The sequence below is a fragment of the Argopecten irradians genome, chromosome 14 (assembly GCF_041381155.1).
Source record: "Argopecten irradians isolate NY chromosome 14, Ai_NY, whole genome shotgun sequence".
Lineage (NCBI taxonomy): Eukaryota > Metazoa > Mollusca > Bivalvia > Pectinida > Pectinidae > Argopecten > Argopecten irradians.
Genome location: NC_091147.1, coordinates 36,445,828 through 36,472,599, shown reverse-complemented (window position 1 = coordinate 36,472,599; position 26,772 = coordinate 36,445,828). Strand labels below are relative to the sequence as shown.

The 26,772-nt window shown below is 35.4% G+C and overlaps 2 protein-coding genes across 3 annotated transcripts in view; one reads left to right on the top strand and one right to left on the bottom strand.

Annotated features, from left to right (window-relative positions):
- Positions 1-21,542, top strand: part of LOC138306850 (conserved oligomeric Golgi complex subunit 3-like) — a 30,164-nt gene extending 8,622 nt beyond the window's left edge. The window contains exons 8-22 of one of the 2 annotated variants that reach the window (XM_069247352.1): positions 933-1,051; positions 2,508-2,634; positions 3,231-3,322; positions 4,247-4,386; positions 6,124-6,284; positions 6,857-7,049; positions 8,088-8,188; positions 9,775-9,864; positions 10,432-10,552; positions 11,231-11,266; positions 17,111-17,193; positions 17,421-17,555; positions 19,020-19,226; positions 19,607-19,705; positions 20,129-21,542. In XM_069247352.1, the coding sequence (XP_069103453.1) occupies positions 933-1,051; positions 2,508-2,634; positions 3,231-3,322; positions 4,247-4,386; positions 6,124-6,284; positions 6,857-7,049; positions 8,088-8,188; positions 9,775-9,864; positions 10,432-10,552; positions 11,231-11,266; positions 17,111-17,193; positions 17,421-17,555; positions 19,020-19,226; positions 19,607-19,705; positions 20,129-20,161 (1,737 nt within the window). In that variant the 3' untranslated portion in view covers positions 20,162-21,542. The remainder of the gene's footprint in view (positions 1-932; positions 1,052-2,507; positions 2,635-3,230; positions 3,323-4,246; positions 4,387-6,123; positions 6,285-6,856; positions 7,050-8,087; positions 8,189-9,774; positions 9,865-10,431; positions 10,553-11,230; positions 11,267-17,110; positions 17,194-17,420; positions 17,556-19,019; positions 19,227-19,606; positions 19,706-20,128) is intronic. The other variant, XM_069247353.1, reaches the window with a different exon arrangement.
- A 121-nt stretch (positions 21,543-21,663) lies between these two features.
- Positions 21,664-26,670, bottom strand: LOC138306852 (hillarin-like). The gene is made up of 4 exons (XM_069247354.1): positions 26,603-26,670; positions 25,764-25,957; positions 23,479-25,183; positions 21,664-22,666 (listed from the first exon to the last, which is right to left on the bottom strand). The coding sequence occupies exons 2-4, from the start codon at positions 25,808-25,810 to the stop codon at positions 22,574-22,576; spliced, it is 1,845 nt and encodes a 614-aa protein (XP_069103455.1). The 5' UTR covers positions 25,811-25,957; positions 26,603-26,670; the 3' UTR covers positions 21,664-22,573.
- Positions 26,671-26,772: the final 102 nt, after the last annotated feature.

The window sequence follows — 26,772 nt, the reverse complement described above, 5'->3', positions numbered from 1 at the left end:
TTGTAGTACTTGCATTTAATGGTACATAGATACTTAATTTTTGCAATGAATATTGTGTAAAGTACAATATGGGTAGCGTGCAAATGTCTTTTACTGGATTTCATTGGATCATAGGTAATGATGAATGTTGCAGAATTTAGGATATGGAAGAAATCAAGTTTCATCATATACTGCATACAAACATACTTATTTTAGCGGTAGGTTTATTTTAGAACTTTTTGCGCTGTCTTTGAAGGACCTATTTATATACAGTGCTAAATTGTGCAAAAGGGTTTCTACCACAATAGGCGCTGTTATTCAACTCTCAGGGTATCAAGTAAACAATGCAGCTGTTTATTAACAATTTGTATATACCACACGTGGTATAAACTCTGTACGCATACTGACTGGCTGGCACGATGAACTTTGACCGAACTACGTCTTTCTCAGTGTCGTATCATCTTTTGTCAACGTCATCAATAATCGAGTGACGTCATGCTATGCTGTGATTGTCGCTTGACGCCAAAACTGCTGTTGGATTGCGTACTTATCCTCGTCGTAATTCTATCGGCTAAAATCGTATATTATTGTGGTAGAAACAGGTCACACGACTCGTGGTTGTTGGATATGGAATTTATTCCACACTCGTAAGTTATTTTTTTAAAAGTTACAAAAGACACTTGCTAAAGCTCTTGTATTTTGTAATTTTTAAAAAATAACTCACTCGTGTGGAATAAATTCCATATCCAACAACCACTCGTTGCGTAACCTCTATATATCTGGTATCGAACCACAGACTTGCACTAATTTATACATGTATCTGCTCGAATAAATAATAGTTTGTAGAAGTTATCTTTTAAAATATATAAGCATCATGTTTGAATCCCAATTTTTACCCTCACTCCATTTTTCATATGTGATTGATTTAATTATTATATGTTGTATAATTTCAGGACTCTGTCAATATTGGGGACAACGCCTTTACCTTGTTCTATGGAAAGTTTCGTGCCAACGCCCCGCGTGTGAAATCTCTGATGGAAGAACTTGAACAGAGGGTGGATAAAAGTCCAGAGTAAGTGGGAAAAAATCTTTCCTCCAAGAATTCTATAATACCTGTGATCCTAAAGTTTCTGATGGAAACAAATATTCTATATATCAGTTGGAACAAAAGTTTTTTGGAAACCATTCTTTTGTATGTCTGCTAGCTTCTCATACACATATTAACACAAATAGACACATACTGGCATTATTGTTTCTGCCATTACATTAAAATGGAAATGCCTTTGCTAGCTTTTCACAATCACCCTCCACAACTTTTTATCCCCCACTTTTTCCCAAACAGGGGATATTAATTTGGGTTTGTCCATCTGTCCGTCCGTCTGTCTGTCACACTTCGTTTCCGTGCAATAACTGTAATAAATGTAAACCAATTTTCTTCAAACTTGGTGACAAGATTAAATGCTTTAAGGACTCGGCCAAGTTCAATTGCGACTGTCGATGGACCTTATTTAGCGGAGTTATGACCCTTTGAATTACTAAAAACATCATTTTCTGCCATTTCTGTGCAATAAGTGTAACAAATGTGACCGATTTTCTTCTAACTTAGTAACAAGGTTAAATGCCTTAAGGACTCGGCCAAGTTCGATCGCGACTTTCAACAGACCTTATTTAGCAGAGTTATGGCCCTTTGCTTAAATAAAAAAAAGTCAGTGTCTGCCACTTTTATGCAATAACTGTAATGAATATTAACCAATTTTCTTCAAACTTAGGAACAAGGTTGAATGCCTTAAGTACTTGGCCAGGTTCGATTAACTCTGTCAGCGGATGTTATTTATCAGAGTTATGGCCCTTTAATTTACTACAAATTTCATTTTTCTGCAGTTTCTGTGTAATAACTAACAAATGTTAAAACTAATATTGTTGAAACTTGGTAACAAATTTAAATGCCTTAAGGGCTGAGCCAAATTTGATCGCCACTTTTGGCAGATCTTAATCAGCAGAGTTATGGCCCTTTGATTTTTATAAAAAAAAGTCATTTTCTGCCACTTAGTACAATAACTGTAATAAATATTTACCGATTGGTAACAAGGTCAAATGCCTTAAGGGCTTGGCCAAGTTTGATTGCCACTTTTGGCCGACATTATGTAGTAGAGTTATGGCCCTTTGATGTATTAAAAACGTCTTTTTCTGCCATTCCCTGTGTAATAATTGTAACAAATGAAAGCGATTTTCTTAAAAGTTAGTATCGAAGATAAATGCTTTAAGAGCTCAGCCAAGTTTAATAGTCACTTACAGGGGTCATTATTTTACACATCTTACTTCCGAATAAAACTTCAGTTTATTTTTTCATGTTTCAACCAAGGTTAAACCTAACCTCAATAATGTTTATCTACAATATGTCCTGAAAGCGGGGGATGGAAATTCCACGAATTTGCTTGTTTTTTTATTACATTTAATTTTAGTGTATTAGATACTCTTATCTGTGATACCAACTCATTTGTAAGATTCACTTGTTTTTCTTCTAACAGGTATGTCCAGATATTAGCAGACTGTCATCAATGCTACTTTCAACAGAGAGAGGTGTTACTTGGTCCGAGTGTCTCGTCCACCGTAAACGACCTGGCTACTAAACACGCCCGCGACCACTGTGCTCTTGTAAGTATCCCAACTGTAAGTTAAGACAATACATGGGATTATCAATACATTGTATACCTCTCAATTTAATTAATCGATGGGAAATTCAACAAGTCGATAACAATTGCTGATACGACGCCAAACTGGTGATAGTTTCAATTGTCAGATATTTTTCTGTAGCTTGGACTAAAATGATGTACTCACTGAAGTTTGATACAGTAACAGACTAACAGTCACGATAAAATGTCACTTTTTTCCATGCTATTCAATCAAAAAGCAATCATCGTCATTGTGTTTGAGTTGAAAGTCACGCTAACAGGTAAAGGGAAGCAACTCAAACAAACCAACAATGCAATAGATTTACGACATGGTGGCCAATTTATCAGGTGGAATTGAATAGAATTAAGAATTCAATACTATTCCAATACAGGCAATAGTCACCACTACCCAACAGTACTTATTCTTCCATATAAATAGCCTACTTGTATCTTCTTGTGGACATATTTTAGACATAACCCAAGTTCAGCTGCAATGCTAAAACTATTCCAGTGATCTGTAATTGCTTTAGTTTTGTTTTTTATGCAGTATTTTTTCAGTAAAAACTTTTGTCTTTACAGATGAGGAGTGGCTGTGCTTTTATGGTCCATGTCTGTGAAGATGAACATCAGCTTTACTTTAACTTCTTCTCCAAACCGACGTCCCGACTAGAGTGAGTAGTAGCTAATTCCACATTTTTCTGGTGCATTCTTGAGTGAAGATTTTTAAAATGATGTATAAACTGTTGATTTTACACCCAAAAAAGAATTTAGGAGACATGCCTTAATCCCTCACTTTGATAAAAAAAAATTCAAAAAAATTGTCACTGAAAAGTTGAATGATGCAGCCTTCTAATCCTGTTTATCAAAACCTTGTGTGCTGGTTCTATTTGATGTCTTGACCTTTGATTTTTACTGTTCAAGTACTAAATAAACTTTTATTTTTGAGAAGTTAAGAAAGAATTAACATTAGAATTTATATGTAGGATGTTCCCATTTGATTTAATTCACTACAGTCTGTGACGCTAATTTTTTTTGCTGCTAGTCATTTAGTAAATCCCAAAATTTTTCTAGTGTGACGATTTAATCACTAGACCATATTAAATATACAGTACAGCCGTTTTGCTTCAGCACTTCAAATTCAGTCATGATCAGTTTTATCCAAATTGCAGTCTAGATGCTTTCATGAACACAAATTCTCACAAAATGATGCATCCGGACTGAAATGATCGAATAAAGAATGCACTCAAAATGTGTTGAAAAATGCAATTGACCACCGCTCTTGTAAATGAATTAACGTTATTAATCGAATTGGGAGCCACTAGTCCAATTGGACTACTTCATTACAATTGGCACTAGTCCGGCTCTAAATTACAAGTCATGGGCATCGATCTAGTGCTTAAAGTCGCAAACTGTCACTTTTATTTCGCTTTGGTGTTAATTTTTTCTTACAGCTGAAGTTCTTATTATTTTAGAGAAATTTTATTTAAAACACGTTAAAGTTGTTGAATGGAGTCATCTAAATGTACATATAGATGACATTGACTAGTGTCATCTTTACCACATTTTTTTTATCATTTTTAGTTCTCTTGTTTCAGTGAGATGTTAGAACATCTATGCAACAGTCTGTACGACATGTTCCGACCGCTGATTATTCACATCAACCATTTAGAAACGCTGGCTGAGTTATGTTCCATTCTGAAGATAGAGATGTTGGAGGAGCATGTACAAAATAATGGTAAGCAATCCAATGTTAGATGTTGGAGGAGCATGTACAAAATAATGATAAGCAATCCAGGGTTAGATGTTGGGGGAGCATGTACAAAATAATGGTAAGCAATCCAATGTTAGATGTTGGAGGAGCATTTACAAAATAATGATAAGCAATCCAGGGTTAGATGTTGGGGGAGCATGTACAAAATAATGGTAAGCAATCCAATGTTAGATGTTGGAGAAGCATTTACAAATTAATGGTAAGCAATCCAGAGTTAGATGTTGGGGGAGCATGTACAAAATAATGGTAAGCAATCCAATGTTAGATGTTGGAGGAGCATGTACAAAATAATGGTAAGCAATCCAATGTTAGATGTTTGAGGAGGATGTACAAAATAATGGTAAGCAATCCAATGTTAGATGTTGGAGGAGCATGTACAAAATAATGGTAAGCAATCCAATGTTAGATGTTGGAGGAGCATGTACAAAATAATGGTAAGCAATCCAATGTTAGATGTTGGAGGAGCATGTACAAAATAATGGTAAGCAATCCAGTGTTAGATGTTGGAGGAGCATGTACAAAATAATGGTAAGCAATTCAATGTTAGATGTTGGAGGAGCATGTACAAATTAATGGTAAGCAATCCAATGTTAGATGTTAGAGGAGCATGTACAAAATAATGGTAAGCAATCCAATGTTAGATGTTGGAGGAGCATGTACAAAATCATGGTGTGCAATCCATTGTTAGATGTTGGAGGAGCATGTACAAATAATGGTAAGCAATCATTGTAAGTAATCTGCTGTACAAGCTAATGGTAAGCAAGTAATTAGGTCAGAATTGCAAGTCTGCATAACAATCACAATACATAAAGTGAAATTGAGGCTCCAAAAAAGGGGAGGAGCCTTTTTAGGGATGGGGGCGCTTCTTGGGTTGAATTTGGTATCTATAGAAAATATGCCTGTGTGAACTTAAAATCAAAGGCAAATATTTCAATCTTCACTGAAGTTGAACTCAATGAAAATACTTGAGAAATCCGGTTTCATTTGCTCATGAACTTGGGTATATCAACATGGCGCAAGAAAATATTTTATCTAGACCTACTTTTGCTTAAGAAGGCGTAAGTTCCTACTAGGTCTAGGCATAGATCTAAGCTGCGGTATTTAAAAAAAAAAGTGTAAATATATCGTACAGATTTCTGCAATTCTAAAAGCATTTTATGAACTCTTGTTTCACTGATTCTTGTGTATCGTTCGAGTCGAGCAACATTGCCTACCGAAGACGTGTGTTGAAACTAGTCCACTTTATGCCCTCTCAGTTACTATCTAATGGTGAAGCCTAAAGAGCGATAAGAAATACTATATAAAAGTCAATGAGTGTTGATTTACCTTTAATCAGTTGTTTAAGTTGTATCAAGGCTAAAGTCTACATAAACCACTAAACCTTTCCGTTCCCATCATGTTATATGGTGACTCTCCATTTTGAATCAAAGCTGGAGACAACTGTATCACACAGTCTATACATTGGATCCTTCCGCATCTTCAGCGGACCATTTTTGCAATCACGTCTAAATCTATTGTATATGTTTTATGTTTCATCTTGATTACATTAATAATATTGATGAATTGAGTTGCTCTTAAAACAAGAGCAACTCAATTCATCACCCCATGAAATCGACCAAAGCAAGATTCAATCCTTAAATATGATTTTTGACAAAATAGAATTGTGTAATTTAAGGTTTGATATTTAACGTTAATTTACAGTTCAGGAGCTGGGAGCGTTTGAGACGATCTGTAGACAGATGTTAATGGACGTCCAGGAACGACTGGTGTACCGTACATATATCTGTATCAAAGCAGACATCCTAAACTACAACGCTGCCCAGGGCGACTTGGCCTACCCAGAAAAACTGGAGATGATGGAGGTAATGTTAACTACTTTGATTTAAAAAAATATTGAAAAATTACATGTTTGTTTTGATTGCAAGTGCATTAGAGCTTTTATAGAGAAAAGGTTGTTTAACTTGGACCATGTAATTAAAGCAAGGAGACAATAAGTTGATAACAGATATCCTTGGATTGGTAAGCATAAGAGATGTTTCCTCAGATTTAATATTAAAGAAATCATGGAGACATACAGTGATCATAAACTTCCATGGTCAAGTGGTGAATTGTTCCAAAATATTATGCCTCTTGAAAGTTTGAAACCTATGTGACACAGTTGCAGATACTATTAAACTATAAAAATAAAAAAAATAAAAATTGGAAAAAAACCCCAAAAACCTCCAGAAATTTTGTGAGTGATTAAATGACATGAAAAATATATTTCACCATATAATGTTTATTTTTAGTGAAAAAATAATCAGACATTATGATAAGAAGTTAAGTTGGCCAGATATTTAGTACTGATTTCAGTTTTCCTAAGAGAGATGTCAAAAATGCAACTAAGGTGATAATAGCTTGAGATTAAATCTATGTTCTTAATTTCCTATTTCAGAGTATAGCTGAGAGTATAAAGACCAGCCAGGAAAAGTCCAGGACGTCTTCAACTTCCTCGGGGGATGGAGGTCATAAAAGGTCATTGTCAAATGTCTCCAACACCAGTCTGGAGGTAGCACAAATTACAGAAGGGGAACAGCAAGAGATGGGGCCACCGGTGGCAGGGGGAGCAGACCCTCAACATCCTCAAGGTATGTACTGGAACTATGGATATGGGCCAACGGCTGCAGGAGAGCAGATTCTCAGCATCCCCCTGGTGATTACATTTTGTTATTCTTGCTGTTTTCTGATTGGTTGAGACCATCCGTAAAGGTATTGACAAGAGTCAATATCAACTTAAAAGCGATGAATATCTCAAATTCCAAATCTGGTAACCTGGGTCATAATTCCCTCCAGTCTTTCCTGTTCCAATTTAAACTCCACAAGTTGACAAATAAGTACAACTACATTTTTTAGGTAAATTCAAGAAATTATAAACCTGGGCCGGTTTTGTTATGCAGTTTGACTAATTGGACCTAGTTGTTCGTTTATGAATTAAAGATGGATCTGGTGATTTTATATTGTTTTCAGATGAGCCTTGACAAAGTCCTCACAGGCCTGTATTATAAACTGATAAACTGTAGGTCCGTCAGGATTTATACTTGAAGTAATGACTTTAACCAACGGTCCAACCGGTTGTTCCATATAAACAAAAACAGCCCTGATATCTCCCTCATTTTACAACTTTGAGGATTATCACCTTTCTCAGGTTAACAATTCCTTAATATATTCAACCTACAGAAAGTCAATAATTGTACATTGGAATTTATTAGCTGTAAAAGCCTTTCATCTTGTGAATATCTTTCTATAGTTTTAAGTACTTTGAATCAGAAGAGACAGTCTCCACAGACAGGAGGCTGTCGATTGAGATTGTCTCCCCTGAATCATAGTTCCCCCTACTTATTTTTGATTCCCTGCATACCTCGGAGTACCCAGGTGGACGGCGGACTCATTTACCCACCAGTCATACAACAAAGGCGTTGGCTCTACATCTTGGATATATTTCTAAGTACTTAAAACACTACACTGCATAAGCATCTAAGTGGGGATATTATTTTTGTGTTGTGTGGCTGTAGTGTCAGTAACGTCATACACTCCATTTTTGTATGCTTTAAGTCATCTTTCCTTCGGCTGATCCTTCATTTTCATTCAATTAGGCGAAGTAACTGATGTACCACATTTTGTTATAGGGACCTCGATGCCGCTCTCTCCCGCTGACCTCCATGGTATGTGGTACCCTACTGTACGCCGGACGCTGGTCACTTTGTCTAAACTCTACAGGTGCATAGATGTAAGTAATACGTACGTGACCTCTATTGTCTAAACTCTATTGGTGTATAGATGGAAGTAATACGTACGTGACCTCTATTGTCTAAACTCTATTGGTGTATAGATGGAAGTAATACGTACATGACCTCTATTGTCTAAACTCTATTGGTGTATAGATGGAAGTAATATGTACATGACCTCTATTGTCTAAACTCTACAGGTGCATAGATGTAAGTAATACGTACGTGACCTCTATTGTCTAAACTCTATTGGTGTATAGATGTAAGTAATACATACGTGACCTCTATTGTCTAAACTCTATTGGTGTATAGATGTAAGTAATACGTACGTGACCTCTATTGTCTAAACTCTATTGGTGTATAGATGTAAGTAATACGTACGTGACCTCTATTGTCTAAACTCTATTGGTGTATAGATGTAAGTAATACATACGTGACCTCTATTGTCTAAACTCTATTGGTGTATAGATGGAAGTAATATGTACGTGACCTCTATTGTCTAAACTCTATTGGTGTATAGATGGAAGTAATATGTACATAACCTCTATTGTCTAAACTCTACAGGTGCATAGATGTAAGTAATACGTACGTGACCTCTATTGTCTAAACTCTATTGGTGTATATTTACATTTACTTGTCACTTCTACTATATAAACTAACCAAGGCAAAGTGAAGTATATGATGGTATAACTGACACCCAAAACATGACCATTATGACGTCACTCATGTTGACGTGGTGATGTCAACTGATCACCGTCAAAATGACTGTTCCATCTTGTGGATTAAATCGTCGATGATAAACGGTTTTCCTGGTCTAGCATAAACAATGTTAATGCAGAGACCCTAAAATGAGTTGATAATGTAAATATAAGCATTAAACTATCTTCCTAAGGCATAGTCTTCATTTCTTCAATCTTCATAATGCGCGCTAGCGCATTATGAGATGATTGTCTGCAAAGCTCTGGCATCTATATAGACCATAGATGCCATAGGAAGATAGTTTAATGCTTAAATAGATGAAAGTAGTACAGGTGTGGTTCTATGTATTAAGATGGTATTTTGTTTACTGTTTCTAAGTCAACAAATGATTATTTATAATGGCTTGCTGTGTACAGTGTAGCTTATCTAGTCTATGTCATTGGGATCAGCATATTTAGTCGGTAAAGCCAGGTTTTCAGATTGTACAGGTTTCTATTACAATAAGTTAACAAGGAAAATACTATATATTTATGCTAGAATACACAGGGATCCAGATTAAATAAGTTCTAGTTTTGATAAGCTTTACTGTATACATGTATGTATATTTACATTCTGAATGTTTCGTCACTTTATGAATCAATCAACTGACAAAAACAAACATTTGCCTATGAAAACACTATGAATACACTATGAATACAACGTCTCGTGCATCGATCAGCTGATTTCAAACATCACGCCAGTTTCATATCAATAAGAAAATAGTCCTCCACAGGATCTGTAGATAGCTTCTGCTATTCATAGCGGCTATGAAAATTAGAAAAATACATTCAATCCCTATATATTAACAGAATGATTTAGACTATATGTGTATTCACATATTTATTCACAGAAAACCACATTCCAAGGTCTGTCACAGGAAGCTTTGCAGTCTTGTATACATAGTTTACAGAATGCTAAGGAGGGCATCACCAAACGCAAGGTCAGTCAAAGGCAGTCATTTATAGTTCGATCTAATATAAAGCGCCAAGGGTACTTAAAAATTGGTTGAAAAAATGAGGAGCACTTCAACGCTGACGAATGATATTTTTTTCTCTCTATCAAAAACAGGTGCAGACGATTAAGTATTTTTCTTCAGTTACAAAAGTTACTTACTTTACACTTTAACCACCATTGAAAAATTTTGAGCTTCAAATTTTACTTTAAGATGAAAAAATTAAAAAAAATTCATTGAATCCCGAAAATAATTCGGTGAAACTATGTCCTGTATAGAATGAAGTTCTGATTGCTCATGCACCAAAAGCGAAATGAATTACTTTATATTATTTATGTGTTAATTAGACATATATACACAATTAAACACCAATTATTGTTCAAATGATGAGTATCGTTTATGCGCTGCCTGAGCATCTTCAATAGGACACAAAAATCTAAACTCTTAGACGCATTTCCTAAAGTCTCATATGAAATGAGCACTTATTTATCAATAAGATCCTATATTTTCAATATATTACTCATTCCTAATTCAGATGACTTTTCCACTTTCCAGAATGTTTTAGACGGGGAACTCTTCATTATTAAACATCTCTTGATTTTACGGGAACAAATCGCCCCCTTCCAGGCTGATTTTTCGATCCGAGAGACGTCACTGGACTTCAGTAAATTTAAAGGTCAGTCATTTAAATTCCAGCACCAATGGTGTTTATTTTATTAAATTTTATCAAAATTTTTCTCACTATTTCTGTTTTGACATATAGATTATTATGTCTGATTTAATTGTTTATGCTCAATGCTTTTATTATTTTGTTATTTCCTGCATTGTAAAAATGATTACAACACTCACATTTCTGCATTAAAACTTTTTTCTGATATTTTCAATTATTATGTCCTTTTTCATTACGATTTAGCATGATTGTACATGAATTAGCACTTTAAAAACAGTGTGAAAAGCACATAAATAAAATAACTGCTAAAATAAGTATTTACAGCAGTTTTTGTATTGATAATTTTATTTTTTTTTTCCACCAACCAGACCTGTATCTTTTTTTAATAAAAAAACCACCATAAGAAAAGGAAAATGTTATCAAAATCCATCACTGATATCAATACGATTGCTCAGGTTTTTGTGTTGTTTTTGTTTTTCGTTTTGTTTTTTAATTGATTTTGATTTTACATTATTTGCTTTTCTCCTGTTGTTTTACAAACATTCCCATTTCATTTGAAAATTATTTTATATGTTTATTGCTTTAACTAGTTTAATAGACACATAAAATTTTTGATCATTCCTCTAAGCGAATGAGAATGTTTGGTTTTATTAATATTGCGGCTGTAATTTATTTACTGCGCAGACCTGAGTTTATCACAAGCTGGGCATAAATTTCTCGGTAACTATTTCCTTCCTGCCTGTTTCTTTTTTCAACCTAGGGGAAATTTTCAACTTATCAGAAATATTGTATTTTACATGATTATACCTCTGAAAAAAATCAATACAGTTAATATGATCATTATCACTATCTATTATTCATTCTTGGAACATATCCTTTAAAACAAATATGGGCTGTTTATGAAACCGAGTATATTGTTTATATCTGCTACTAAGACTTTACATATGTCAGTTTTCCATTCTAAAGGTTTATGTAAATTCTTGGCGTTGCAACAAATGATATTACATATCTTGTTGATGTTTTAATATATGTATTATCTGATCTGCAATATTTAGGGTATTGTAAGTTGATGTTTCTGAGATAACTGATGAATTTCCCTGGGGTTAACATGCAACATTTCTGGTGATGTCACCACTTGTCAATATATTCTGCCTTGGTTTGGTATTGTCTCCTTATTTTTATATTATCTCCCTTTATCTTGTGTTGTCTCCCTTTAACAATTTTTTCCCTCTTGTCTTTGTCCTGATTAACTCCCCTAACTAATGTTGCCTCCCCTTTTTTTATTTCTCCTTTTCCTTTGTGTTCTATGTGTACTTTTTATCTGAATTGTTTATCTTTGTATGTTATCTTTCCTTGTCTTTTTGTCTTATAATGTTTATTTATAATTTTTCTACCATTGTCTTTTTTATTTGCTTAATATTTGTATCTCCTTTTGTTATTTTTATTGTCTATTCTTGTTGTCTTAAAGATGCTCCACCGTCGACAGAGCATATATGATATTCATCATTTGAACAAAAATTGGTGTTTAATCGTGTATATATATGCCTAATTAACACAAAAAATAACATAAAATAATGTATTTCGCCTTTGGTGCATGCGCAATCACTACTTCATTCCATATAAGATATAGTGCCACGGAATTTTTTTCGGGATGCAATTAATTATTTTTCATATTATTAACTTGAAGTAAAATTAGAAGCTCAAACTTTTCAATGGTGGTAATGGTGTAATGTAAGTAACTTTTGTAACTGAAGAAAAATACTAAATTGTCTGCTCCTGTTTTTGATAGTGAAAAATTACCATTTGTCAGCGGTGGAGCATCTTTAATTACTCCTATTTGTTTTTTCTCTTAAGACTTTTTACCCATGTAGTCTGTGTTATCTCCTCTGTTATATATTGTCTCCCCTTACATGTTATCTCCCTTTGTGTTATTCCTTTTTCCTTTATTGTGTTCTTTTGTAACCTTTCCATGTCTTATGATGCATGTCTGTGTTAACTCCCCTTGTGTGTGTTGTCTGCCCATGTCCATATTATCTCCCCTTCCTGTTTTTTCTCCCTTTGCTTGTGTTTCATCCCCTTTGATTAATTTACAAAATTCATGTCTAACATTCTGAAATAATTATCCTTTAGCTTATTCACCCCTGAAATACCATAATGGACTGGTCTAGTCTTTGATTAAGAAGAGCCTAAATGTGTCTTCAGGGGTGAATTGGAAAATGGTGCATGCTGGAAATTATATCTGTAGTATGGTGTTGGTTTTATCCGAATCATGTTACATACTCATTCGTAGTTTTGTACTTAAAATCATATCACTTAATCTAGAATAGGAAAATTCTTGGTAAATTATTAATTTTAAGTGAGATCAAAGATCCTGTCTTGGACATTTACTGACATAGAAATGGGTTATATGACATTTATGGACCTAGAGATGGGTCATATGATTTTACTGACCTAGAAATGGGTCATATAATTTTACTGACCTAGAAATGGGTCATATGATTTTACTGACCTAGAAATGGGTCATATGACATTTACTGACCTAGAAATGGGTCATATGTCATTTACTGACCTAGAAATGGGTCATATGATTTTACTGACCTAGAAATGGGTCATATGACATTTACTGACCTAGAAATGGGTCATATGACATTTACTGACCTAGAAATGGGTCATTTGATTTTACTGACATAGAAATGAGCCATATGATTTTACTGTCCTAGAAATGGGTCATATGACATTTACTGACCTAGAAATGGGTCATATGACATTTACTGACCTAGAAATGGGTCATATGACATTTACTGACCTAGAAATGGGTCATATGACATTTACTGACCTAGAAATGGGTCATATGACATTTACTGACCTAGAAATGGGTCATATGATTTTAAACATTTCATATATTGCTGACCTAGAAATGGGTCATATGACATTTAACTGACCTAGAAATGGGTCATATGATATATGATTTTACTGACCTAGAAATGGGTCATATGACATTTAATGACCTAGAAATGGGTCATATGATTTTAAACATTTCATATATTGCATGATGGTTAACTATTTATCTACATTGAAAGGTTTTGATGTTGCATAAAAAGGGCAATTTAACTCATTCGCCCCTGAAATTTCAAAATGGACTGATCTTGTCTTTGATTTTGATGAGCCTAAATGGTTCTTCAGGAGTGAATGAGTTAAGAAAAAAATAGTTAGACTTGTACATTTCATGCACACAGAATATCTCAACTTGGCAAGTCAAGTGTGATTGACAAAATTCATCTATTTTGAGGCTTTTGCTAAGCTGGCAGTGTTAAGTCTTTAAAAATGTGTCAACTTTCTTATTTCAGAACAAAGTGGCTAACTTTTCTATTATCATATATAAAGTCTTCTTAGATTAAGTTCTTTTCAATATTTACTCTTAAAGGGAAGAGACTTAACTCTTGATAAGTAGTCATGTTCCTTTTCGGCTGAAGATAGCTACAAAGTTGATAATTTATGAAGAGAATATTAATTAGATTGTTCTATAGATCTGTTTGTAATAAATCCTTAACAACACAGTCTTGTACCCATACATACTGCACTGTGATATCATAATATTTTCTTGGAGTTCGATTTTTTAGTGCGAGTGTACTCGTACTATTATTTTTCTTGTCGGGTGTAGAGTCTGTGTACATCTGCTATGCGCAGATTCCAACTGCGCACACGATACTGGAAGTCAGTGTCTTATAGCGTTTAATAGATTTGCCATGATTTAGTGACACCAAACTTTCAAAAACATATATTAAGATATACTTTTCAGCGATAACCTACTATACACTAACAACAGTGACATTTCACAGTGCTAAATGCATTTGTTTTGTGTAAATTTCAAGCGGTGTTTCATACAAACTCTTGCATCAGTCACGATATTCTAAGCATCTGATTGACTTTTGAAACTTCCGGAACAATACAATGCAATTCAGGTTTATATAGTCAATAAAAGAAAGTGACGAAACGGATAACTTTTAGTACCGGCCACATATTTAATTTATTTCACATCATCCTAGGTCCTAGGTGTACGTTGCACTATCGCTTACTATACCCTGTGACCATAGACTGCATTTGCTGCAGTTCTAATTGATATTAATAAAAATTACACAGCTTTGCATGACAGAAACAGAATAAAAAAAACACATTATAAAATATTAGTCTGAGTGTCTGAGCTCTAGGTCTAATGTACCCCAGAAAGGTGTTCAAGCATGACACAGGTAAGTCACCACGTGCACAGAGACTGGACGGTGTTCTAGCGTACGACTATTTTGAACAACGAAACAAGAATATGGTATCAATATCAATATGATAATAAACACACTTTTATGTAACAAAGAACTTCAAAGTAATTTCACATTTAAAGTTCTGATGAAGTTAAGGAAAGTATTGAGTACAATACACCAAGGGTGTAAACCATCTCCTTGCAATAGTTCCAAGGATAATGAGCGAAAGTGCTACATACACCTGTTGCAGGGGATGATTTCATAGCGGAAATTAAGGTTAGGAAGTATTTAGCGAGCACTTAATGTCTAACAGACATATTTCTAGTTTAGTTTTTGTTTTTTAACCAAAATCAGCAGGTTTACATCCTCACAAAATCTAAATGAATGTATACAAATGTCATGTATGCATTGTTTATAAAATCACATCATTATAAGCATGTACTTCTGAAAAAATGCTAATGATATAGCCTTAGTATGGTATTGGCATTTTAAAGGGCCACTACCTTTCCGAAACGGCTTTTAATTTTTAAAATAGGAATGTAAAACGAGATCAATAATTTTGTAGAGTCGCAGAAGTTATTAACTATACGTTTACTAGCACACTTATCATCACCTTCAGAACTGTTTAATAAGAATAAATAAAATGTTAATTTTCATAATGCGGGTCGTTTATGGTATGTTTCCCACCGTCGTCCTAAATACCGCGTGGTAGTTGACGACACTGCGCCAGACGGCAAAACAGCGAAATGAATCTCCACTGATATCGTACATTAGACAGGAAATCTTGCATATGTTTGGTGTTGTAACCTTATCTTAAGCCATCGATATATATATTTTCTTTTGTTATTAATGTTTTTAAGAAACCTTTAAATTTTGCCCCGGAAGGTAGTGGGCCTTTAAAAACTATTTGGGTTGTTGTAGCATATTTGTTTGTTTCTTATTTTATTATTTACTATTAACAGAATATTATATGTTGTTGAGGTCTTCTTCATGGCCAACAAAATTGTGAAATTGTATCATCCACAAAAATTGAGTCCAAGGAAAATAAATTATTTCATTTGTACAATACTAAATACATTAGATCTAGTCCTAGTGTAACTTTTAGCAACCTTCTACTATCTGTTCTGTTACGGAATATGCTATTTTGTCATTGTACGGTTTCATTCCATCATTATTTAAACATTCCTCTATTTTTCCCATTTATCTTCTTGTAGTAATCAAACATTTTCTTGTCATTACATTTAGTCTAATTAAAATCCTTCGGAGACCAAATCCAAACATCTTAATTTGAGCCAATGGTCGATATGGCCTTTAATCCTTATGATTCATTTGTAATTTGCCTCGTATATTGACCTTATTTTAAACAGTTCAGATAAATAGTCATGACTACTAACAAAAATGATTTCAAAATTTCTGAATTGGCAGGAGAACTGAAATGTTTATTGAAATGGTTCATGAATGATATTAAAATACATATACTTAAAGATGCTCCACCGCTGACAAATGGTATTTTTCTCTATCGAAAACAGGAGCAGATGATTTAATATTTTTCTTCAGTTACAAAAGTTACTTACTTTACACCATTTACCACCATTAAAAAGTTTGAGTCTCTGATTTTACTTCAAGTTAAAAATATGAAAAATAATTAATTGCATCCCGAAAAAATTCCATGACACTGTATCTTATATGGAATGAAGTAATGATTTCGCATGCACCAAAGGTGAAATGAATTATTTTATGATATTTTTTGTGTAAATTAGGCATATATATACAGATTAAAAACCAATTATTGTTCAAATGATGATTATTATTTATGCTTTGTCGGCGATGGAGCATCTTTAATATATAACTCTATATATAGTCCTGGTTTCAGAATTAACGTATTCGCAAATTTGTTTAAAATGATGAAGATGCAAAATATAGTACTGTTTTAATGCATGTAAATGATTGAAAATGTTTCAACAGCTGTTAATATCACATTCCTCTTAATGTCATATTTTTTAAGAGGATGCCTCTGTATATGCAAAAATAAAGTGATTTACAATATCTGTGTATTGACATAATGTCAATTTGTTGATGTATGGTCACCACAATCATCTATCATGACATTTATTTCCACATTCAAACAGTCAAAACGACGAGAAAAATTAAAGCCATATTTACCATCATATTGCATATTATGTATCTGCATAGTGAGTCTTTAATTTGCCTCATCATTTTGACAGTTCAACTTAATGTAAGACCAAAGCTAATGTTTATCATTTTGCATTCTGAATATTTTCTTACATACAGATAAAATGTTTGCTTTCAGGTGCTGCTTATGGACTGGTCAATAACAAATCCAAACTGTTCGCCTTAAACAGCACCAATTCAATACTACAGTTCATACTCGAGGTAACCTTCATATTTCTTGTCTTCCAGCAAAAAAAAAAAAAAAAAAAAAAAAAAAATTAAGGTCATATTCATAGGATAAACTTTTGATAATATAAATAATGTTTTATAATTGCTTGACTAATAGAATATGATTTACACATTTTATGAAAAAAAATGTGAATAGAATTTTATAAAAAATATATAATTATGAAAATGATTAAATATCACAAGATAATATTGCTTTTCAGGGAACGCCCCAGGTGACCGAATATTTTGTGGACTCTAAAAGAGATGTTGATCAGCAGCTTAAGAAAAGTTGTGAGGATTTCATACATCATGTAACAAGTCTGTTTACTGAACCAGTTCAGACATTCCTATCAAGAGTAAGTATATCAAGAAAATGAAACTGTCAACTGCCCTACCTTGACATCATAGTTTTATACCCCCTGTAATGAAGTTGTTAGGGGGTTTGGGGGTGGGAAGTGGGAGGGGTTGGTATATATACCGGAATTGGGTTTTCCATCTGTCTGTCTGTCGGTAGACACAACATTGTCCAGCAAACTTCTTTTAAAATACTTTACAGATTTTGATAAATTTTGTTACACAGAGCCCTGACATAAAGGGGAGTTGAGTACACTATATAGGGTTGTGCAATATCCCTTATTAATAGAGTAATTACTAAATTTGTGCAGCAGGGGGTATTAGTTGTCCACTCTGGCAACAGTTTTAGTTTGTTAAGATCTTTTACTATATGTTTGACACCTTTACTGAGTCACAGCAACCCATGTATTGATGATGTATGGTGAGTATCATCATAGAAAGGTTAGGCCACCATGAAGATGTTTTGTAACCAGGGAGATGGTTTGTTACCATGGAGATGGCTTGTTACCATGGGGACATACCTTGGTATTGTTACCATGACCATGTTACCATGACCATGGAGAACTTTGGTGACCATAGAGATGGTTGGTTTGTTACCTTGGAGTTACATTTGGTCCATGAAGATATTTTGTTACCTTGGAGATACATTGTGTCCATGAAGATATTTTGTTACCATGGAGATACATTGTGTTCATGAAGATATTTTGTTACCGGAGTTTTGCAACCATATATATATATATACCTTGGTATTGTAACCATGGTGATACATCAGTGTTTTTCCTGGGTATTTTGGAAATTGCCACCTGGTGAAAATTTGGAAATTTTGTGCGATAAAAGTAGGAAATGAAAAATTTGAACTGTGTTTATGGAAATTTAGGAAAAGGCAGAATAGACAATTATGCTCCTCTAAGAATCAAGTGTAAAAATGGTTACTAAAATACGACATTCAGACTTGGGATTTCCTAAAAAATTTAGTTTCGTCGCACAAAATACGCATCAACTCACTGATTTGGGAAATTTAGACATAGATTAGGGAAAAAATAACAAGAAATACAATTGGGAATGGGGCCTTATTTCGGCCCCAAATATATAGGCAGGAAAAACACTGTACATTGTATATCTCATGGAGATATTTTATATCTATTAACATGTTTAGTGACGATAGTGATGTTTGATGACTAGATGAAGATGGATTGTTACCACATACATGCTAAATGTTAACAATAGTTTTCAGTAAACATGGATATGTTAAGTAACCATGGGGATGATAGATAACCAAGAAGATATTTGTTTACCTTGTAGACGTTAAGTAAACAGAAAAACGTTTGGAAACAATAGAGATACTGTGTAACCAAGGATATGTTTAGTATGGTGTTATAGAGTGGCCATGGAGTGATATGGTAACTAAGGTGATGTTACGATATGTGTTATGTTTTGATATCAATAAGTTGTTTATGATGTTGTAGGCTAATGTGGTAATCAGTATGAAGACTGAGGAGCCAGTCAGAAATGTCTCGCTCCGACAACAGCCCTTTGCCACCCCAGAGAAGTTACATGACGTCATGTCGGAGACATATCGCAATCTCAAGACACGCCTCCCTACAGTGCAACGTTCAATGTCACTATACCTCGCTAACCGAGACACAGAAGTCATTCTCTTCAAACCAATAAAAGTAGGTCGAGGTCATTTTGTGCTAATGATAATCCAAAACACCCATCAGATGTTTTAGTAAATGTTTAATGACTTTGTATTCACTACAAAAATTAATACATTTGGAGCAATGAAAGCTATTCTACCAATGAAAGTCATCTGCTGGAAGCAGGGAAAGTAAGCAAAAACAATAAATGTCCAAAACTATTCATTGATGGTCTATTAGTTTTAAAGATAATTAATTCTATTCTTTTGTTTGACTTTTGATTTAACTCCATATGTAAGAAATTCTAACAATTAGTAATTTTCTATCTTAGTTTGTGTTTATAGCTGTATTGGCAGATAAAGCTATTTCAAAGTGCAATTATTTGTTGTGTATTTTTGTGTAAAATCTGTTTGTAGGTGAACATTCAACAGACATACCAACAGATAGATAAGATCCTAGCTGACCATTACACGGAAGAGGACAGACAGATCGTGGCTTCACCTAGCTCAGAACAGGTAAAGTTTGGATTGACTTTTTGTCTGTTATCTGTTATCTGTCACCGCAGTCTATGTGCTGTAGGCATCTCTGACCCACCTGGTGATCATCATTTTGCAAACAATTTGCATGTGCATTTTTCGGGTGTTTTTTTTTCTTGACCGAAAGACTTCATATTTGACCTATAGTAGTATAAAGTTGATTGGATGAGGAGTAACCGCAATTGATGAAATGAATAGCTTTAACCTTTATTCAAGATCACAGAGATCGTATATGCTTGAATTTTCAAATGACATCTTCTCAACAACCAAGAGATTCAAAGACAGTGAAGAAGATAAAGTCGAAAAATCTTTCCCAAAACTGAAGAAATTATGATAATGCTGCTGATATGAATATCTTAAAATACCATGTTGTAACAAGTTGTGTGATTTATTCAATTCCAGATCAATTTACTGCTATCAACTTCCAAGTCCTGAGTGGGTTACACGAATCAAATATTTATTCTGTGATACAGATGCTTATAAAATGGCTCATTCCTTATTTGGACATACAATGTGGACTCTTAGTAGGAACAATAGCAAAGAACATGTGTTCTCTCCTTATTTGGACATGCATGTGTGGACTCTTACTGGAAAAATTGCAAAGAACATGTGCTCTTTCCTTATTTGGACATACCTCACAAATAATACATTGCTCCTTTTTACACTACCAGAACGGCCTGGCGTCCATTTGTATGTTCTTTCTTATTTAGACATGCACATGCAGAATATGCAATATTTAAATATCAGAATTATTGTTCTGATGATATCAGCAATAAATCATAGGTAAGGTATTGTTCACTCATTCACCCCTGAGGATTCATTTGAAATCTCCCAAAACTAAAGCTGGAACAGTTTAATATAAAATTTCAGGGGTGAGTATGTTATATCTTCTGATAATAGGTCCGTAATGTTAAGATCCAGATCCTGATTCTCAACCATAAAGGATCTGATTGATCAGATTGATTATTAGTATATACAGAGTCAAAGATTGTTAACTTAAGTGGGCGGAACATACTCAGTATGCTTATTTAACTTCTCTATCCATTTCCTATTGATGAAATAATTCATATGCAAATATTTCAGCCTCAAGGTCAATTTATCTTGAGTTTTGGGGATTATAAACTTAAAGATATTCAGAAAAGGTTTGTTTAATGAAGATATACACACTGTATATTTGTTAAGTGTGTGATGCATTTATCAAGTTCATTGAGTGAAACTCAAATTTTGAATGGAACCAGACTACATTCTTCATTCTGTGAATAACATATGTATTCACGTTAATTCCATTGAATCTAGTAATGTATAACATGAAATGTTCGTCATGTAGACACCTTCATTGTTTTCATGGTTGCAGTGAAATTACAAATGAAAAAAAAAATAGTTTTTACATTATTGTCATTATGGTTCTATCGACTAAACACAAATATTCAAATCAATGAAATTACTTCAATGCTCAAACCCGCAAAAGAAAGTACCCACGAATATTTCTTGTTATATAGTACTTTTGTATGTATCTCTTATCAGAAGTGTAATGTAACCATTGTGATGTTATGATATGGACAATGAGGTGTTGTCAGGAATGAAAGAAGGCAGTGCATAAGGGCTGCTTTTCTTATCACATCCTGATATTAAAAAATATTGAAATGTGCTATGAATTGTGATAAATCATGATTTAAATTTAAGTGTATGTTTATCTGATAAGAAATTGCATGCAACTCATCTTCAAGTTTTAATCTTTGCTTATAAGGCTTGCAAAAACTAAAACTTAAAAAATAACTTCATGACTTGATATAAATTAATAAACCTATTTAATGTTTACATGTTTATTTATTTACTCAATGGTTTGAGTATAATTATTGAGTTTGAAAAATGTACTAATATTTTATCGTTTATAATGGGTGATTTTTTAGTCAATGTGGGATAAATAAAATGAAGAAAACATTTTACTTATATTTTGTAATCCTATGTTATTCAGCGCAAAAAAAAATTGAAAATCTTCGTCAGGAATGTATCACTTGCAGTGATTTTTTCAATGAAAATTGAAAAGTGGGCGATGGTTTATCCCAATGACTTTTGAATCGTCCGACTAGAAAGGATGACCACGTCAAGAGGACTTTCGCCATACGATTGACGTTCATTGTGTTATGTAAAGACGGGAAACTCCCATCTTATAACGATCCACATTCAGGCCTTATCTGAACATCCAGCCCTCCATCTGAATGGATCCACGTCCAGTCCCATCTTAACGGACCCACGCGTACGTCTAACCTCTATATCTTTACGGTCCACGACCAGCTTCCTAAAGACTGGAAACTCTCATCTGAACGATCCTCTTCCAGCAACGATCTTAACGTATTAACATCCAGTCCCTATCTTAACGATCCACGTCCAGCCCAAATTAACTATCCTTGTCCAGCCCACGTCCAGTCCAATCTTAACGATCCACGTCCAGCCCAATCTAAACGATCCTCGTCCAGCCCAATCTTAACGATCCACGTCCAGCCCAATCATAACGGCCCTTGTCCAGTCCACGTCCAGCCCAATCTTAACGATCCATGTCCAGCCCAATCTGAACGATCCTCGTCCAACCCTCATCTTAACGATCCACGTCCAGCCGAATCTTAACGATCCTTGTCCAGCCCTCGTCCAGCCCAATCTTAACGATCCATGTCCAGCCAAATCTTAACAATCCACGTCCAGCCCAATCTTAACGATCCACATCCAGCCTCATCTTAACGATCCTCGTCCAGACCCCATCTTAACGATCCTCGTCCAGACCCCATCTTAACTATCCACGTGTTTGTGCGGTGATCTGCATATGACGTTTTAGCAAATCGCTGTTTTGTCCTACCTAACATTAGTATCTGTCCTTTGTAGTAGTGTTTCTCTCAAACTGCTCTGCTGACGAGATCGAGACTCGTATTCGTCTCCGGAGATTACCTGGAACATATCATATGACGATAAATCCTTGGAAACATTCCTATAGAATATCGTGTTACCAACACTTAACGCACAGCAATATCAAAATAGCAGACGCTTTCTGGGTTCTACAAAATTGCTTTGTAGACACACACTCAAAAGAGGATGTTTAGTATATGTTCTGTTTGATGTCCTGCATAACAATGGCTTGCATTGTTTGTTATGTTATTTAACGAAATCGGACATTGATAGTGAATGATGACTCCAACAAAGTAAAATTAGACCGCTGTAAATATCTACACGTTTATCCTTATTATTTACAAGAGCAAAGTTAACATACAGACAAATACGTGGTTACCAGATTCGAGCGAACCTTGGCATAATTTTATTAATGCACAACAAATTAATTTGTAAAATTTATTGATGAATACCAAAGCCCTAATCAACACGTCTTAGCATTCTTAAATTCCAAAGTTTCCAAGTTCATAGGAAATGGTGAGGGAAAACAAAATAAAGATCGCACTTGTTTCGTAATTTCCCTGTGGTCTTTGCTAGACTGATGTAACGGTGACACCCGTCTTTAGGTATATTGTTCGTATGATTAAAAAATGCATGGCTCATACAAGAAGACGAGCCAAAGCCTGGCCAGATGAAACAGCGATAATACATCAAGTACCCTTACCACCACAGACAAGTGCACGATACAAGGGATGCTCCTGATGAGAACTTTATTAACATGTATCCTTGACCTATACTAGAGTACGATATCTAAGTGAACGTTCCTATAACTTACCTGGTAAAACATAAGGCTAAAGCCCCTGATTCAAACTTACCTTGTAGATACACAGAGGTGTGAAAGTTCCTGATCCAGATTCGAAACGGGCACACAATTTCATATCCGTCCCTCTTGCTCCCGTGTTTACATTTCCAGTCCACAACGAAGAGTTAGAGATCGATTTTTCCAAATGAAACCACCCACCGCTAGTCACCACAGCAACATCGTGTGCCTCGTTTAATTGCAAAGAAAACGTTACTTGTGATTTGGCCGGAATTTGTCCAGAAAGTGGCGAGTGCAAGCAGAAGTCGATCGGTACATCGCGAGTTCGGCTGGGAAATGGTGCCCAGTTTGAACACGGAACTTCAGCAATGATAATAGCATTGTGCCAACACGTTGTTGAACCGTTCACTGACTCTACGTGGAGGGAAAGTAGGTAAGTGCCTACTCGTGGAAGAAGAATTGTACACGACAAATTATTTTCTTCCAGATTGCATTTAGTGTATAATGTCATGTCCATGCAGTCCCTACCTAGAAGTCGTAGCTGTATGTAGCTATTGGTGACTTGATCGTGGTCAAATACAGGATTAAGCACCAGTTCACCCGTTGCGGGAGCGGTCGAAAATGCCGCAAGCCATTCTTTCTTTTCGAATCCAGCAGCTAGACCTGTCTTTGTGGTACCCAGCTTGTTTGCTGTAAATCCCGGGGGGAGAACGACGTCTGAAGCCGTACTTCTAAACTCGAGTAGATACGAGCAAATGGCAACAGTAGTGTTTCGCATTTTCTGACAAATGTTCAACACGTATCGCCCCGGACCTGGGGAGTGTACCAGGAAATGGGCCAGACCATCCGCCACCCAGAAAAATACGTGTCTATTGAGATTATCTTCAAAATTATCCCCGCCTGTCATAGTTGACACTAAATCCACATTGTTAGAATCACTTGATATTCGGAACTTAAGGTGCAGGGAAGGTCCTTCACAGACGACAGAGGAATCGAAACAGTTTGCCGGGAATAAACCAGCTTTCAGTGTATCGGCACCAGGTCCCCACTGATACCGACCCTGAGATACGGAAGGGAAGAGAGTTACATCATCAGAACGCTTGTTACATCGTATTTTATACGAGCATAAATGCATGCACTTGTAGGGATCCTCTAAAATGTCGAGTCCAAATATTGCGAGGACAAATTCACCTGGATGAGGTGGGACAACACGGACAACTAGCTCCGAGGTGTCAGAAATCCGAGTTTCCACAAATGTACATGAGCAGTTCTTCGGTAGACTAATCTGTACTGGATTGCCCCTATATAGAAGCTTCGCTTCAAAGAGAAGATGGTTGCGCTCCATATAACGGAATAATACTGTGAAACTCTCTTCGTCACACGAGATCTCGTACCTGTTATGGCTGTGGAGTTGAAGATTATAATGAAAGAAGTGCGGCGTCAAAAACACCATGTTGTCCCACTCAGATTTACTGACTGGTCGACTAAGTTGCTGCCAGTACCGTTTCTGAGGTAGATGCGTCTGGATGAAGCACAGCGGACTGACGAGCCACGAGGTACAGAACGATGGCCTATATACCTTCCATAGGTGTTTCTCGTCCCGAAATACACTTCGTCTGTTTGTATCAATGTATTTCCAGATATCATTTATTAGTACCGCCGACCAAAGTGACAGTTTTTGCTGCTTATCGTCGATGTCGCTATCGACGGTGTCCAGTTTGTGATAGCCGCTTATAGTAGCAGTTGGAGTGTCCATGGATCTGAAACAAATATAGTATCCTTTGTTCAAACTTTACGATGAGGAATATCTGGAGGAATGCAATGCCTTTGGAGGATAAAAAACTACGGGAATTTCGGTAACAAAACAGTTTTATTCATGTGGACTCGGATACCTTATAGAGGTATCGACATTATTTTGTATTGTCAGTAGACAGAAGGAAGAGTCAAATTTCGCTTTAGTAAACATTGGTGAATATTGCAGTGACCAATTAGTAAAAGGGTATAGATCCGATCAGTAGACATGACGTGTTCAATTGATAAATCAGTTACCCGGGATATGTTTTAATGACCAATTAAAAAGGCGTGTTTCAATAACTAATCAGACGAACAGAACGTGTTCTAATGACCAATCAGTGGACAGCATGTATTATAATCACCAATCAGCAAAAAAATTTGCTGCAATTCAGCAGAGAGGGCGTGCGTTACTGGCCCGAGTAAAATTTTCCTAAACAGGAGTTGTTTATTACAATATTACAAAATGTACATAATACTATAGATTTTTTCCTATGATTTGAGAAACAGTGAACGTACATATTACTATGTTGACTTTCTAATCCATACCTGCATATATAATTGAAGACGTGTACTCGAAGCATATCCTCCTCCATTCTCCCGTCTGCTACTTCACTCGCCAAGTCCTCTAGCTCGCATCTCTGAGCAAAATGAACCAATGAGAACACGCATCGTATGATCCCTTCTTTATCAGAGCAGGACGTCTGAATCTGTGCCAGGACGTCTCTTAAGTTGACGTTTTCCTGAAATAAGTACAAAGTGGAAGACAGTTGATGGTAGCATAATAATATTTGCATGTTATTGCACTGCGAGTTTAAATGTCTATTGATAACGTTCGATGAACAATCCATGGTCATAAAAGAACATCCAAAACATTCTCATTTGATAAAAAGAAAGCTAGGTTTCCGCATGAAAGAACACGCCCGACCTCCACATTTAAGAACATGCACAGCTTCCACATTAAAGAACATGTAAGACGTTGGGGGTGTAGGAAAGCCGTACAGAAACACCACCGACCTTCCGTACGTATCTGAAAACTGCTGACAGATGATTTTTGAAGTCACGACCCGCCAATGGATGTCTAGTGGTAAAGTGGTAAAATGCCAGGACATTTCTATAAATGATGAACGGATGACCGTTCGTGTTTATTCTAATATTATGGTCTTCAATCACTATCCCCCATCCCGTCTGACCTGTAGGCTGCACTTTATCGCGAGTTCGAAGCATGTTTGCAGGTGTTTTCAGATACTGGTCGGAGGTTGATAGATTTCTCTGAGTACTCCGGTTTTCCTTTACCATCATAACCTAACATCATAACCTAACAAATCTTTAGATGATCGTAGATATCGACAATGGAAACAATATCAAACCAAGCTATAAAAACGTACCTTGACAGACCTTGCAGCCTTTAGACTTGATATGACAGCCTCGATCCCACATGAGACTACTGCCTCTTGACCTAGTCTACATACGGGTATGGTAGAGGTCGACCAGAGTCGTCTCGAGGAGGATCTACCATAACATCGATTTGCTTCCCATGCCTCCGATGAGCTGTTCG

What these genes read in the sequence shown, in the direction of transcription:
- LOC138306852 (XM_069247354.1), bottom strand. Translation starts at nt 25,810, where the DNA reads ATGGAGGAGGATATGCTTCGAGTACACGTCTTCAATTATATATGCAG. An exon ending in GTCTTCAATTATATATGCAG is followed by an intron (nt 25,184 to 25,763) that starts GTATGGATTAGA and finishes TATTTGTTTCAG; the next exon opens with ATCCATGGACACTCCAACTG. An exon ending in CACCTCTGTGTATCTACAAG is followed by an intron (nt 22,667 to 23,478) that starts GTAAGTTTGAAT and finishes GATATGTTCCAG; the next exon opens with GTAATCTCCGGAGACGAATA.